This window comes from Lutra lutra, chromosome 11, assembly GCF_902655055.1.
Source record: "Lutra lutra chromosome 11, mLutLut1.2, whole genome shotgun sequence".
Lineage (NCBI taxonomy): Eukaryota > Metazoa > Chordata > Mammalia > Carnivora > Mustelidae > Lutra > Lutra lutra.
Window position 1 is genome coordinate 67,800,129 of NC_062288.1, and position 14,165 is coordinate 67,814,293.

General features: G+C 43.6%; 2 protein-coding genes across 6 annotated transcripts in view; one reads left to right on the plus strand and one right to left on the minus strand.

Annotated features, from left to right (window-relative positions):
* ELMO1 (engulfment and cell motility 1) overlaps positions 1 to 14,165 on the minus strand; it is a 545,585-nt gene that overhangs the window by 476,267 nt on the left and 55,153 nt on the right. The window lies entirely within an intron of this gene.
* On the plus strand, positions 3,804 to 4,052 carry LOC125081056 (40S ribosomal protein S21-like). The gene has a single exon (XM_047695468.1). The coding sequence runs from the start codon at positions 3,804 to 3,806 to the stop codon at positions 4,050 to 4,052; it is 249 nt and encodes an 82-aa protein (XP_047551424.1).

Consider the following 14,165-nt stretch of genomic DNA (forward strand, 5'->3'; position numbering starts at 1 on the left):
GGGGGGGACTAAAGTTTACAAATGGTCTTTTATGTACACCTAACTTACACCTAATAAATTCTTCACTCTGCTCACCATGAAGTTTCTCCTTCAACATTGCTCTTTTTCAGAAAAGGGACCTCTATTCACACAACCTGAGAATCACTCCCCATAGCTCTTTTTTTCTCATTCCATACATTCATATTCATCATTGAGACCAACAGATCTGACCTCCTAAATAGGTCAGATAGTCTCTCCCCGTCTTCTTCCACCTCCACTTTCACCATCACTTCTGCTGGGACTGCTGCAGTAGCTTCCTGACAGGTCGCTTGCATTCACTTGCTCCTCCCACTCCACTCCCAATTTCATTCACTTCCTTCCTTAGGGTCTCTTGATGGATTTCCATTGCTCCTAAAATCCTGAACAGGACCTTATCTTGCCTCATTCTCTCCTTGTCCATTACTTTTAAGCCACTAAGGTCTTCCTGCAAAGGGTCAGGCTCTATCCTACCTCATGTTCTACCTGGAAAGTAGGAGATCGTCCATAAATATTTGCTGAATACTACTGAAATTAGCTATTATAAGCTCCATACTACCTACAATAGGATGACTATATGACCCAGTTTGTTTGACAGTCCTTGCTTTGACCCAATGAACCAGAACACTCTTTGATAAATTCTCACTTTCATTCCGGGCTATATGAGGAGTCGGACACACGGTCACCCTACCTATAAGGAAGCTGGAATTCAGAGAGATCACATAAAGAGTCCATTCTCTATCGTTGCAGTAGTTATGCTCTCTAAAGTCAATGGGAACACTTAGCAAATGCTAATTTTTGCTCCTAGGGGAAATACAAGATTAGGTTCCTATGAGCCACTGTCCACATTTTTGTCAGCCAATCAATACATGATTTTGTTTTATGTGTATTTATGTTAAAGACATCTTATTTAATATATATTGCTGATTCACTGGCATTGAACTCATGACAGGAGCACTGTAACATCTGCCTGACAAGCTTACCTAACACACACATTTTCTTTTAAGCAGAGCACAACCTTTTGCACTCAGGAGACCTTAGTGGGCAACGTGCTCACTGGACAGCTCGAAATTTTCAGTTTGCTGCACATCTGTAAATGACTGCAGAAGCACTGTAAGCACTGATGGAGAGTTATAAATAAATACAAGTACGTGAATTCACAAATATGAAATTCACAAATAGTGAGGGCTGGTGGAAGCTTATTTAAGGTTATATAACTACTGTAGAGTAAGGAAGGACCCCCGAGAACATCCAATTTCATAATCTTTGTCCATTCATTAGATCAGTACTAACAAGAGAAGAAGTGCTCTTTCAAAAACAGTATCTACTCTAGGTAGATTAGGTATAATGATTAAAACGCTTACATTTCCATTTTGTCAAAGTTCAGTAGATAATGCAGATGGAAAGAGGCAAAACTCTTCTTCATGAAGTGGACAAACATCTGTACAAAAGTACTCAGTAATCCACAACTCTGTACCACTGAAAATTTAAATGGCAGGAACTAGCTACTACTTCTTAATGACAATTCACAAGGGAACCCCAAGTTATTTATAATAATAGCAGGTGATTTCTCAATGCCACGGTAGGCTCTGAGATTAACAAAAATAAGAATTTATGTGATTACAAACATTTTTAAGAGTCAAAGCCTGAACCATCTACAGACCAATGCCCAGGTAAATTTATACACAGAATATGAGAAAACAAGTAGTCTTGCCTCTTTCTAGACTACAGGGGTGGACAAAATCTTTGACAAGTTTCCAGCACTTGACCACTCTCACTATTCAGGAAGTCCCCTCTACAATGAATTTATCACTTCTTAGTAAATTTTTATGTCCTCTTTTAAAACACATTCAAAACAAGGAGACCAATCTGCAGGTTTATGAGCAGTATGAGTGAAATATTTTAAATTACATGTTAGTTTTCTATTCAATAATTTAAGACTATTTAAGGCTATTTATGAATCAAGCATAAGAAAAATACTTCCCACTGGTCCACTTTATTCTAACTGGCTCTCTTGGCATGTCAAGACTCACATTGCTCTGTTGATACAAGATGATGTTTGAAATGTTTTTAGCTAGTTGATAAAATATTAAAGGCAATCTCAGAAACACTTGCCTTACATCTAAAAAAAAAAAAAGTCTTCTTCCTACCATTTAGAAAACACTAGTTTGGAGGGGGTGGGGGGTGAAATTCGGCAGAAAATAAACTAAACTCAACTTAGAGTTCATAATTGGAAATAAATTAAGATTTACTTAAAAAATTCCAGTAGGAATATGAAATATACCCTTTGCCCAGATTCCCCCAATGCTAACATTTTACTCCAGTAGATTTATCTCTTTTTCTTGTAATATTTCTGAACAGTGAAGGAGTTCAGAGTATGCCACCCCCAATATGTGCTGCTCTAGCATAAGGATTATTGTGAGCTGAAGGCAATTTTTAAAATTTGTGAGCAGACACAGGATGAGCTTTCTGTCCTCTGCCAATCTGCCTGAAAAAAGAACATAAATTCCCCCATAAAGGTGTCCCCTGCTTCCCAAACCAGGAAGAAGACAATCTTATCATGTAAGGTGGGGTGCCACGGAAATGCACCTGCACAAACAGGCCTCACTAAATTAACACTCATCTTCCTGTAGTTGCCCCACATATTCACCTTCCCATAGGTGCTACTCTTGAAAGCCCAAAACCCTTTTTGTCTTTATCACTTCTCTGAAACTTATTGTTTTGTTAAGAAGCTATATAAGCCGAAGTTCCAACCACCCCTTTGAGTTACACATCACTGAGTTTCTCCCATGTATATGCACGCTGCACTTGTTAATAGACTTCTGTTTTTCTCTCATTATTCCAACTTTTGTCAGTCTAATGTGCAGGGCCCAACCTGGAGAACCTGGAGGAATAGAGGAAATAAGCTTTTCCTCCTCCTGTACTATCTATGAGAAAGTTGCAAATGTGATGCTCTTTTTTCCTTAAATACTTCAATGTGTATTTCTGGAAATCAAGAACATTCACTTACATAATCACAGCACAATTATCAAAATCAGGAAGTTAAAATTGATACGATACTATTAAATAATCTACAGGCTTTATTCAAATTTCACTAACTGTCACGATGATTTCTTTATCATAAAAGAACAGAGTTTATTTCTCTGGTCCAGCAGCTAATCAAGGATCACTTATTCTTCAGTTCGTTTGTATGTGTGTGTGTGTGAGAGAGATTGACATTTTTGAAAAATAAGGTTAAATCTACAAAAGTTATTTTGTAGAATATCCCTTTACTTGGGTCTGTCTAATGTCTCTTTGCAGCGAGATGCTGGTAATGGATTTTTGGCAGAAATGTAACAGGAGTGGTATCATACCTCATATCAAGAGGTAATGCAGTTGGTTTGTCCCATTGATGAGGGTATCAACTTTGAGTACTTGGTTATAATTCTATCTGCCCAGTGAGTTCATGAATTTTGACTTGTCATTTATGTTACAGGGCATCTGACACAAAAATTCTGAAATACTTCACAAATGAGTCTACTTACATAGTTTCAATGGCTTGTATTTTTTGTTATATTTTCAGAGTTTTTATTTGAGTTTTGATCTTTATTTTCTACCTATTTATTCCTTTTATTACCAAGTATAATGTTTCTACTACCTTCCATTTTTATCTTATAATGTGTTACAAGAAAAGTGTCTAATCAAAGATTATTTTAGGCAACACTTTAAATGATGTTGGTTTTGGCTGCCCGGGGAATGCAATGCTTCCTTTCTGTGCTCCTGGCAGTGGGAGCAGGTATGCCCTGGACATGCAGAAGGATGCTGGCAAATTCATGGACCTCCACATACCGCAAAAATACTCTGCCAGCAACCACATTATCATCGCCAAGGACCACGTGTCCATCCAGATGAACATGGATGAGGCTGACAAGGGGACAGGCAGGTTCAAAAGCCAATTTAAAACCTGTATCTGTGGGAACATTAGCAGGATGGGTGAGTCAGAGGACTCCATCCTCCAACTGGCCAAGGCTGATGGAATGGTTTTGAAGAACTTGTGAGAGGATCACAGATGTGGAATATTTGTCATAAGTAATAATTCTTCAAATAAATAAATAAATAAAATGATGTCAGTTTTTGGTAAATTTTCAAATATATAGGTGGGGTGGGTTTTCAGGGGGTTCTTCTATATTTTACTTATGGTTTGTGTAGAATATGTTGCTTAGAGAATCCATGGAATGCCTATACCTATTTTGGTCACACAAACTGAAAACAAATGCACACAAATCATATGCCAATATACACACTGTCTCAGTACATTTGGGCTGTTGTGACAAAGAACCACGGACTGGCTGGCTTCTATAAGCAACAGAAATTTATTTCTCACAGTCTGAAAACTGGAAGTCCAAGGTCATGCTGCCAGCATGGTTGGATTTCTAGTGAGACCCTCCTCCTGGTTGCAGACTGTCTACTTCTCCTTTTCATCAACACATGGCAGAAAGAAAAAAGTGAGTTAGCTCTCTGGACTCTTCTTCTAAGAGCACATACCCCATTCAAGAGGGCAGAGTCCTCCCACATAACCACCTCCCAAAGGCCCCAAACCTCATAATACCATCACACTGGGGATTAACTTTCAACATATGAATTTTGGAGGGACACAACCATTTAGTCCATAACACACATTTAATTACTTATGTTCAAAGAGATTAATGAAATGATACAGATGCAAATAAAAAGCACCAGTCATTAGAAAAGATACAATATTTATAAACAAGAGTGATGAAAATAATTAGATTGCAGGAAAACGAAATTCATTTTTCAGAAAAACACTAAATTCTAGATCTACTCAAAAGCCTGCCTCAGAAATTTGACCCTGACAAACTACTTCTTTTACTGTAATCTGTAATAAAACTATCAAGGATTGCACATGCATAAAAAGACATGAACGCAAATGAATACAAAATTGTTTGAACTTGCGGTCTTGTTGAAATAGCACTGCAGATATCATACTGAAAAATATACAGAATTATCTGAAGGGTAAAAAGTACATATTCTATACTTTGTTTTGAAGTTCTAAATATAGCCAACACTGCCGAGGAACTGGTTTAATATTTTTCCAGCAGCAAACGTGTAAGCTTCCTTGGACAGTGCCTGGAAATCTACCTCTTAGCTGTCCTCACTGGGACTCAGGCATCCTTGGCCCACCACAGTCAATTCTCCAGGATAATCCATTTAAGACATAGATCAGATCATGTCACTGCCGTGCCCAAAACCTTGCATCACATCACACTTAAAAAACATTCCAAGCCATATTTATATCCTGTCGGCCTCTACATTCGCCTCCACACATATCTCTGCACTTCTTTTCCTGCCACCCTCCAGTCCAGCTATACTGGCCCTCTGTTCTCCAGCACACCAAGCACAGGGCTGCTCCTCTGCCTGGAACACCCCCCCACCCCCCCACCACCACCAAATTCCCCTGTGGCTTGTTCCCTGTCTTTACTCGGGTTCTAATGTTGCCTCCTTGGGGAAGCCTGCCTTGATCCCTAAGCACAACAGTGCCCTGTCCTTCCCCCATACATTCTTTTCTTACTGGTGCTCCTCAAAATCTGACATTATTTCAGATATCTGTTTGCTTGTTTATGTTCTGGATTCTTCCCTAGGAAAGAAGCTTCAGGTGAGCATGAGTGTTTGGCTCTCCACCATATTCCATCTAGAAGACAGCCCAGCACACGTTGACACCTACTAAATATGTGTTGAATGAAGCACTGAAGGAGGGCTTAGGCTTTCACATGACAAAATGCACGCACAGATACACACATATGTAGAGAATATGGAGGGTGGCAACTCTGTCCTTGCGTCAGAATGGCCTGGAGAGCTTGAAATTGCACATACCAGGTCCAGCCCCTGGAGATCTGTATTCGGCAGACATGACCAGGCTAAATTCTGATTCAGAGCCAGAAGCCAGAAGTCTCTTACAAGAGGCTGAGCTACCTATTAACTGAAGATTGAGGCTCCTCCCCTTCTGGAGGGTTCCGGGGCAGTGTTTCAGATGCGGTGCTTTAGCCGCCCACTCTTGGCTACGAATGACTACCTAGAAAAGCCGTGCCTGCAGCCCACGATGGAATGAGCCACAGTGACCTCATCCTCGGCCTGGAGCCCACTTCCTTAAGGAATAAACATACTCTCTTAACCAATGTTTTTTATTTGTTGACAAGAGGGCATCACACCGAGAACGCAGGTTTCCGTTGTTTTTGGAAGCCAACTGAGTGTGCAGGAGGTTGGGGAGGGAGGGAGGAATAAGAAAGAGTAATCAAGGGATAGGTTTGGATGAAGGGCAACAGGTTGCAGGGACAGACTGTTCTTGCCCTGGGAGACTCACTGAGAAGAGGATCACAGGGTGTCCTAATTGGTTTACCAATAGTCTTTAATGCTTATCTGAGTCCAGGGTCTCAGAGCATCTCACTGAACCCTCTCATTTATTTACCGACTAAATGTCCATGTTTCCCAGAATCCCTATGTTGAAACCTAATCCCCAGTGTGATGGTATTTGGAGATAGGGGTCTTTGGGGGGTGATCAGGTCATGAGGGTGGAGCCCACATGAATGAGATTAGTGCCCTTATAAAAGAGACCCCAGACAGCTCCCTTGGCCCCTCCACCATGTGAGGACACAGCAAGAAGAGGAACCAGGAAATGGGCTCTCACCAGACACCAAATGTGCAGACACCTTGATCTTAAGACTTCCCAGGCTCCAGACTGTGAGAAATAAGTCTGTGTTGTTTAAAAGCCACCCAATCTATCATATTCTGTTATAGCAGCCTGAGCTAAGACACCCCAACAGCAGTCTGGTGAGGTGCTACCTACACAGACTGTGTAGCAACCTACACAGACTACTAGGTAGTCATTATAATCCCTACTGTATAAATGAGTAAGCCACAGTATAGAGCCACTAGGTAAGGGGAAGAGCCAGGGTTCAAACCCAGCTCTTTGGCTTCAACGAGGGATCCACCACCTCCTGCTGAATTGTGGCTGGTGCCTCTATCTCCCAGGCTCCCACCCCACAACATACACTTAGCCAGCGTAGCCCTTGCTTCCTTCAACAATTCCTGACCCTGCATGTGCATTAGAATCACCTAGAGAACTTTCAGAGGAAATACTGGAGTCCTACTCCCAGAGATTCTAATTAATTAGGTAATGTCTAGGCATTAGTACTTTTTTAAGCTTCCTAGATAATTCCTTTGTACAACTAGAGTTAGAAACCACTGTTCCGGGGCGCCTGGGTGGCTCAGTGGGTTAAGCCGCTGCCTTCGGCTCAGGTCATGATCTCAGGATCCTGGGATCGAGTCCCGCATCGGGCTCTCTGCTCAGCAGGGAGCCTGCTTCCTCCTCTCTCTCTCTGCCTGCCTCTCTGTCTACTTGTGATCTCTGTCTGTCAAATAAATAAATAAAATCTTTAAAAAAAAAAAAAAAAAGAAACCACTGTTCCAGGTCAATGAGAAGAAAGGCCAGGCCTCAGTGGAAGTACCACAAACAGCATATACAACAAAGGAAACCCCAATTCAGAAGAAATCAGTGAGTAGCTTGGCTAAGAAGCTTCTAGAGCTCGGGATGTGGTTCTAGCCCATCCTAAAAAGAAGCCCGAGGTATTGAGCTCAAGTCTAGAATGGCAAAGACTGTTAGGGCTACCACAACAAAGCACCACAAACGGAGTGACTTAACCAACAAAAATATGTTGCCTCACAGTTCTGGGGCTAGAAGTCTGAGATTAAGGTATGGGCCAAGCCATACTCCCTCTGAAGGTGCTCAGGAAAGACCTATCCCAGGGGTTCCTCCGAGTTTCCAGTAGTTCCTTGACTTGTGACCACATAACTCCAGCTTCCCATGACACTGTCCTACAGTGTGCATGTGTCTATGTCCAAATCCTCTCTTCATTAAGGGCCCCAGTCATAATGGATTAGGGCTTACCCTCCTCAGTATGACCTCATCTTAACTAATCACATCTATAAGGACCTTATTGAAAAATAATGTCACATTCTGAGGTACTGGGGGCAAGGGGAAGACTCCAGCCTATGTCTTCTGGGAGGGACACAATTAAACCCATAACAGGCAGGTAGAGCCAAACGTTGAGGCAGCGTGCCCCAAGGACACACTGAGGAACATATTCCTGAGCCAGATGCCCACTTCACTCACTGTCCTGACAATTTACAACATGCGTGTATACACGTTCAAGGCCCAGAAAAGTCCTTCAGTAAAGCAATCTGTCGGCTCTGTTTATCCAAATCTATTTGACCATAAAACCGTTTTCACCTCGCACCTGTTTAGGAAACCCCACAACCGTCTATGTGTGGAGGAACCATGGTGAATTCAAACCTCATATGAGCATGAGAGTACCCAGCACCTGGGAGCAGACCATCTGATATGGAGGCTGCGGGGCTTTCCTTGAGAAAACACCCGCAGAAACTAGAAACAAAAGGTGAATGATTATGAACTGCCTTTTTTTTTACATTACAGTAATAAGCAATCCTGAGTCTAATGCCACCTTCTCTGTGGCCGACTTTTTATAATACGCTAATTCATCTCACAGAGTGCCATTTCAGCCCGCTGGGGAGTTGAGCTTGGGGTACAGGAATAGTATAATTTCGGGTAGGACATGTTGTAGCCAGAGGAACCAAATGTCATCCTGGGTCCTCATCGATATTGAGCGGCTTCCTGGAACTACATGAAAGCTGGAGAAAGTTACTCGGGCCTTCTTTACCTCCCTCTCCCATCAGGAATCCACTCCGAACATGACACGGTACCTCCGTTACAGAGACCACAGAAAATACAGCTGCCACCTGCTCAACACAAAATACATCCCAGATTGGGACAAAAACTTTGGGAAAAGCTGACTTGAAGGCACACACAAGATAATCTAACACACAGTGTGGCTTCTAAAAATGAAACCATGTAATTTACATATTTTTGAGGCAAGATTTTGCTCAAACACTTCCTTGAACATAGGGAACCATGGGCCATTTCAAAACTGAAAGGCTTGTGTTTTTCAGGTTTTCACTTTGGAGCAAACTAGACTTTCTAAACTTTTAATTCAAGAAAGAAATTACAATGCACACCAAAGCAGTACTTTCCCCAGCAGCAAATTAGAGAGGGCTAATTTGTGGGAACAGCCATGCCCTGTTATCTGTACCTTGTCACTTTAATTTAGCATACCCAAAACCTCGTCATTCCTTTCATTTTTTTACTTCTCCATAGAATTTTAGCCTTCACGCTGGGTTTCAAAGAGTCCAAAATAAAACCAACCCACATTAAGCAAAACAGCCACATAAGGCCTTTCCTTTATGTGTGGAGAAAAAGACTTTCAAAGTTCAGAAGAAGGATTTTTTTTTTTTAAAGCACTAAGTAGTCTTGGTAATGTTTTTAAAGATCTATTTTAAAACATTGAGTTTTTTTTCCCTCCATTGTGCTGACGAGCATGCGGACAGACATGTGGATTTCCTCTAACAGAAGCAACAAAGTTGTTACTTGAAACCTGTACATTTCAATCCCTTGCTAAAACATCTCCCCTGTACAAGAGTCTGGAAGAGCCACAAACTGTCAAACTAGGAGACATACTTTCCATCCTCCTGCCCTGTGGAGCTTTAACAGGCAAGGATGACAGCATGAGCTCAGGGGACATGCTGGTCTCCAGATCCTCAATATCCTGCTCTTAACAATAGCGAATCCAGCCATCCTTCGAGCATAGGAAACAGACTGTCGAAGAGTGGCAGAACCGAATGCTACCTCGTTCACCTACGGGCGGGCATAAAGCATGAAATACAAGTGTCCCCCAAAAACCTTTATTAATGCTCTGGCACCTGCTACCCTCATCAGGGAGAACCATTCTCTGAAACAAAAAATAATTATTGTAAACAGAAATACGTGTCTTCCACAACCTCGTAGGTGTCACTCGGCTTCCACAATCTCCTGGCTGTCCCCATCCCACCTGACTCTCCATCCTTTTGAAATGCACAGCAGATTCCCCAGCACTCTCACCTGGCAAGGAGCAGAAAGTGTTAAGTATGCATCACCTGTGCTCTCATTCTGTAAATCATTTAGTTAGAAATACTAGTCACTGGGGATGGCTATGTATCGGCCATCACAGTGGCAAGTTGTAAAAATGCACCACAGACAGGGAAATGCAGACTCTGGAAACTCAAGTGGTAATTGGAATTCAGAGCTAGGGCCCTGCCATAAATCTGTACTTTGCAGCTGTCATTGGGAGTAGAAGTCTGCCTCTTGATGGAGCAGAGACCCGAAGCCCATTCCAGGGAGCGCTTCCTTACACAGCTGTCAGCCTCACCACTTGCAAGAGGAAGGATCAGTTTCACATCCAGCCCATGCCCCCCCTTGCTGAGGGGAATGCCTGGCAGAGCTGGGAAAGGCAGAACTCTTTCCAGCACATAGGAAATCTGACTGACAGAGGCACAGCTTAGGAGGGTACCCCAAGGATCACATTTCTTGATACAGCCTGCCTTTATTATTATTCTCTGACTCCCAGATGCAAGGAGGCCCAGGGACAGAATGAAAGTGAAAGTTATAGGTCCCTCAGCCAACCTCAGGGCCTACCTGCTTTGAATAGCATGTTTCAGGTGATTCTATTTCTAATCCTTTCTCTGGGCCACAGAGTTTGATACTCATCGCAGCCCCTGACCCGGTTTAAAAAAAAAAAAAAATCAAACAGATGGTAAAAACTAGTGCCAGAATTCATGCGGGGCTTTCAGTTTTGCTTTGTTTGCAAATGGAAACCAAGTCGGCTCCTAGAGCCTTGCAGACACTCACCACCTTGCCCCCCAGTCTCTTGTGTCTGCCCACCAGGTGGTCACGTGAGAGGACACTGTGTTTGCAGACATCCCCCACAGATCACAGATGGCCATGCCAGGGCTCAGCAGCCGACCTGGTGACTGTATAGATGCTGCTTCCCCACCCCCAACTGAACCTGGGGTTCAATTTCCCATGGTATGGAAACGCCAAAGCAGGCATGTTCTGGTTATCATTTCTTTCTCTTTTTTTTTTAATATTTTATTTATTTATTTGACAGACAGAGAGAGATCACAAGTAGGCAGAGAGCCAGGCAGAGGGGGAGGAGGGAAGCAGGCTCCCTGCTGAGCAGAGCCCGACTTGGGGCTCTATCCCAGGACCCTGAGATCATGAACTGAGCTGAAGGCAGAGGCTTAACCCACTGAGACACCCAGGTGCGCCTGATTATCATTTCTAAAGGCATTTGTGTGAAGGCCTTATCATGGCATGGGAAGAGGAGAAAACAAAATATAAAATTACACTACACTGAAGACCCTTACCTAGGATGAGTGTAAGCCAATCCATATATGTATATGCTCTTTCTCAGCAAAAATCACAACTGCCTCCTAACCGTCCTTTGAAGAAGAACCCGGGATGCACGCCTGAAAGCACCCAGCCCTTCATCACTCACAGAAGGACCCAGACTCTTTTTGGCTGGTCCCTCCCTGACAAGCTGTACAGAACCACTGCTTCTTTCTGTGGGCTCACGTGCATTCCAGATTTCAGGCAGCTCTTCAAAAACCAGCTCTGGCACTCAACAGCCTCAATCAAGGCTGGGCAACCTCAGGCAACACCCACCCGGAGACAAGTGGCTTTTACATACGGAGCCGTTTGGAACCTTAAGGTCCAGAGCTAAGTACCCAGGGGTCTTAGAGTGCCCTGGCAGAGATGTGAGCACCTGTGCGAGAAGGAAGGGGGGATAGGAGGCTGGGGTGTCTCACACCTCAACTGCAGAAAGAGAGCTCTCGTCACCACACACACACAAAACAGTCAGCCCCACACGGACTGTGCTCCAAAATCTGAATACCTCTGGTTCACAGTGGAGGGGCACAGTGCTCTCAAAAGGGAAAAGTATCTATTTTGGCCAAATTTCCAAAAGTCTGCAACCTAGGGAAATTAAAGAACTCTAAAGATAACAAGATATTCCAAGAAGGTAAGCCTTTCTTTTTTTTTTTTTTAAGTCTTTCCTTCCTTTTACATGGCTCTAGACTTTAAAAAAAAAAAAAAGCAAAAGGGAAGTTGCTATTCTAGAGTACAGAGTCTCTCTAGCCCAAGTTCCCACGTGGCTAGTCGTGGCAAGGGGAGACCTCTAAGGCACTTGAATAAAGCAGCCTATGCCTCTGAGAGTGAACATATCGAACCAACCCAAGAGTCAACACAGAATCCTAGAGAGGCAACGGCATTTGAGAGTCCACAACCCGGCTGAGGCTATTACCATATCTTTTTTTTTTCTTTTTTTTTTAGATTATTTATTTATTTATTTGACAGAGAGAGAGATCACAAGTAGACGGAGAGGCAGGCAGAGAGAGAGAGAGAGGGAAGCAGGCTTCTTGCTGAACAGAGAGCCCGATGCAGGACTCGATCCCAGGACCCTGAGATCATGACCTGAGCCGAAGGCAGCGGCTCAACCCACTGAGCCACCCAGGCGCCCCTATTACCATATCTAAAGCAAGAACCCATCAGCCAGATGCAGAGAGGTGGCCGACCATGAAAGCAGACAAAAATTGGAGTCTGGGAAGCCACCCAGCTCTACCCTAGGGAGTACAAGCCCCACCACAGATTCGAGCCTCCATGTCCCATTGCCAAGTGTGAGGCTCCGGTGCAGGATGGAGGAATCAGGCTCCCCTCGCAGGATGCCTCCAGACCCCGATCGCACTGGCCAGCTCTCCTCATTGTGATTCCTTGCTCATCACCCACTGTCCGGGTTACCACCAGGCTTCCCTTGAAGTCCGCTATACAAAGGAAATCTCCCCATCAAAGAGGGCCGGTGGCCTCGGTTACATTTCTCACAGTAAGTCACCATCAAATTGGCATCTTGCTCCCCAGTCGCTAGAAACCTGCCAATGGCGCTTACCACTGGGAGGCAGCTCTGCTCTCCTGGAGGTGACAGTCTGTCTTTTGAGAATGTTTTCAGGTAAGGTGACCTGCTGAGGGCTGGCTGTGGGGGAGACGATGACACAGGATGCACACTGGCTCTCAGCCATGCCCCTCAACTTCATCACGGCTTCACTTCCAGTTCGGCTCAAGGAAAACCAAGCCCTTCTTCTGCACAGTTCCATCACCATACATACACCAAGAGTCCAATCTCATGAGGTCAACCTGTCCCTGGGAACAAGTCCAAGTTTGTCTATTGACTTTTTTTTCTTTAAAAAATGTCTTATTGGGGGACGCCTGGGTGGCTCACTCAGTTGAGTGTCCAACTCTTGATTTCTGCTCAGGTCATGATCTCAAGGTGGTGAGATCCAGCCCGGTCTCAGGCTCCTTGTTCAGCGGCAAGTCTGAGTCTCCCTCTGCCCCTCCCCCTCCACACCTGCGTGTGCCCGCTCTCTCAAATAACTTTTTTTTTTAAGATTTTATTTATTTATTTGACAGACAGAGATCACAAGTAGACAGAGAGGCAGGCAGAGAGGAGGGGAAGCAGGCTTCCTGCTGAGCAGAGAGCCCGGATGTGGGGCTCGATACCAGAACCCTGGGATCATGACCTGAGCCGAAGGCAGAGGCTTTAACTCACTGAGCAACCCAGGTGCCCCCTAAATAAATTTTTAAAAATTTATTTTGCAGTGATCTCAAATTTACAAAAAAAAAAAATTGCAACTATATAATACCCTTCTTTCTCTCTTTAGCATTTGAAAGTAACTCGCCAATCCCAAGCTCAACACTCCCTGATGCTTCCCTGATGCTTTGGTGTGTATTTCCTACAGCTATAACCCTTCTCCTCCACAGCCACAACACAAACATCAACATCAGGAATTTAACATGTAATACATGTTACATTTGCTCCTTGGACCACAAGGATGTACCCAAAAATGTACTTTATAGCAAAAGGATCAGGTTCAGAATCACCAGGTACTTTTAAGTTGTTACGTCTCTTTGGTCTCCTTCACCCTAAAACACCTCCCTAGGTCTTCCCTTGATTTTTCTGACCTTGGCAGTTTCTGAAATTACAGGCTGTTTATTTTGTATGAAGTCCTTCAGTTTGGCTTTGCCTGATGCTTCCTGTGATTAGAGTCAGGTTATGAGTTTTTGGCAGGAAAATCACGGAAAAGTGAAGCTGCATCCTTTTCCTTGCATGTTACCAGTTGGTGCCTGATTTTGATTTGTCCCATTGCTGGTGATGTTT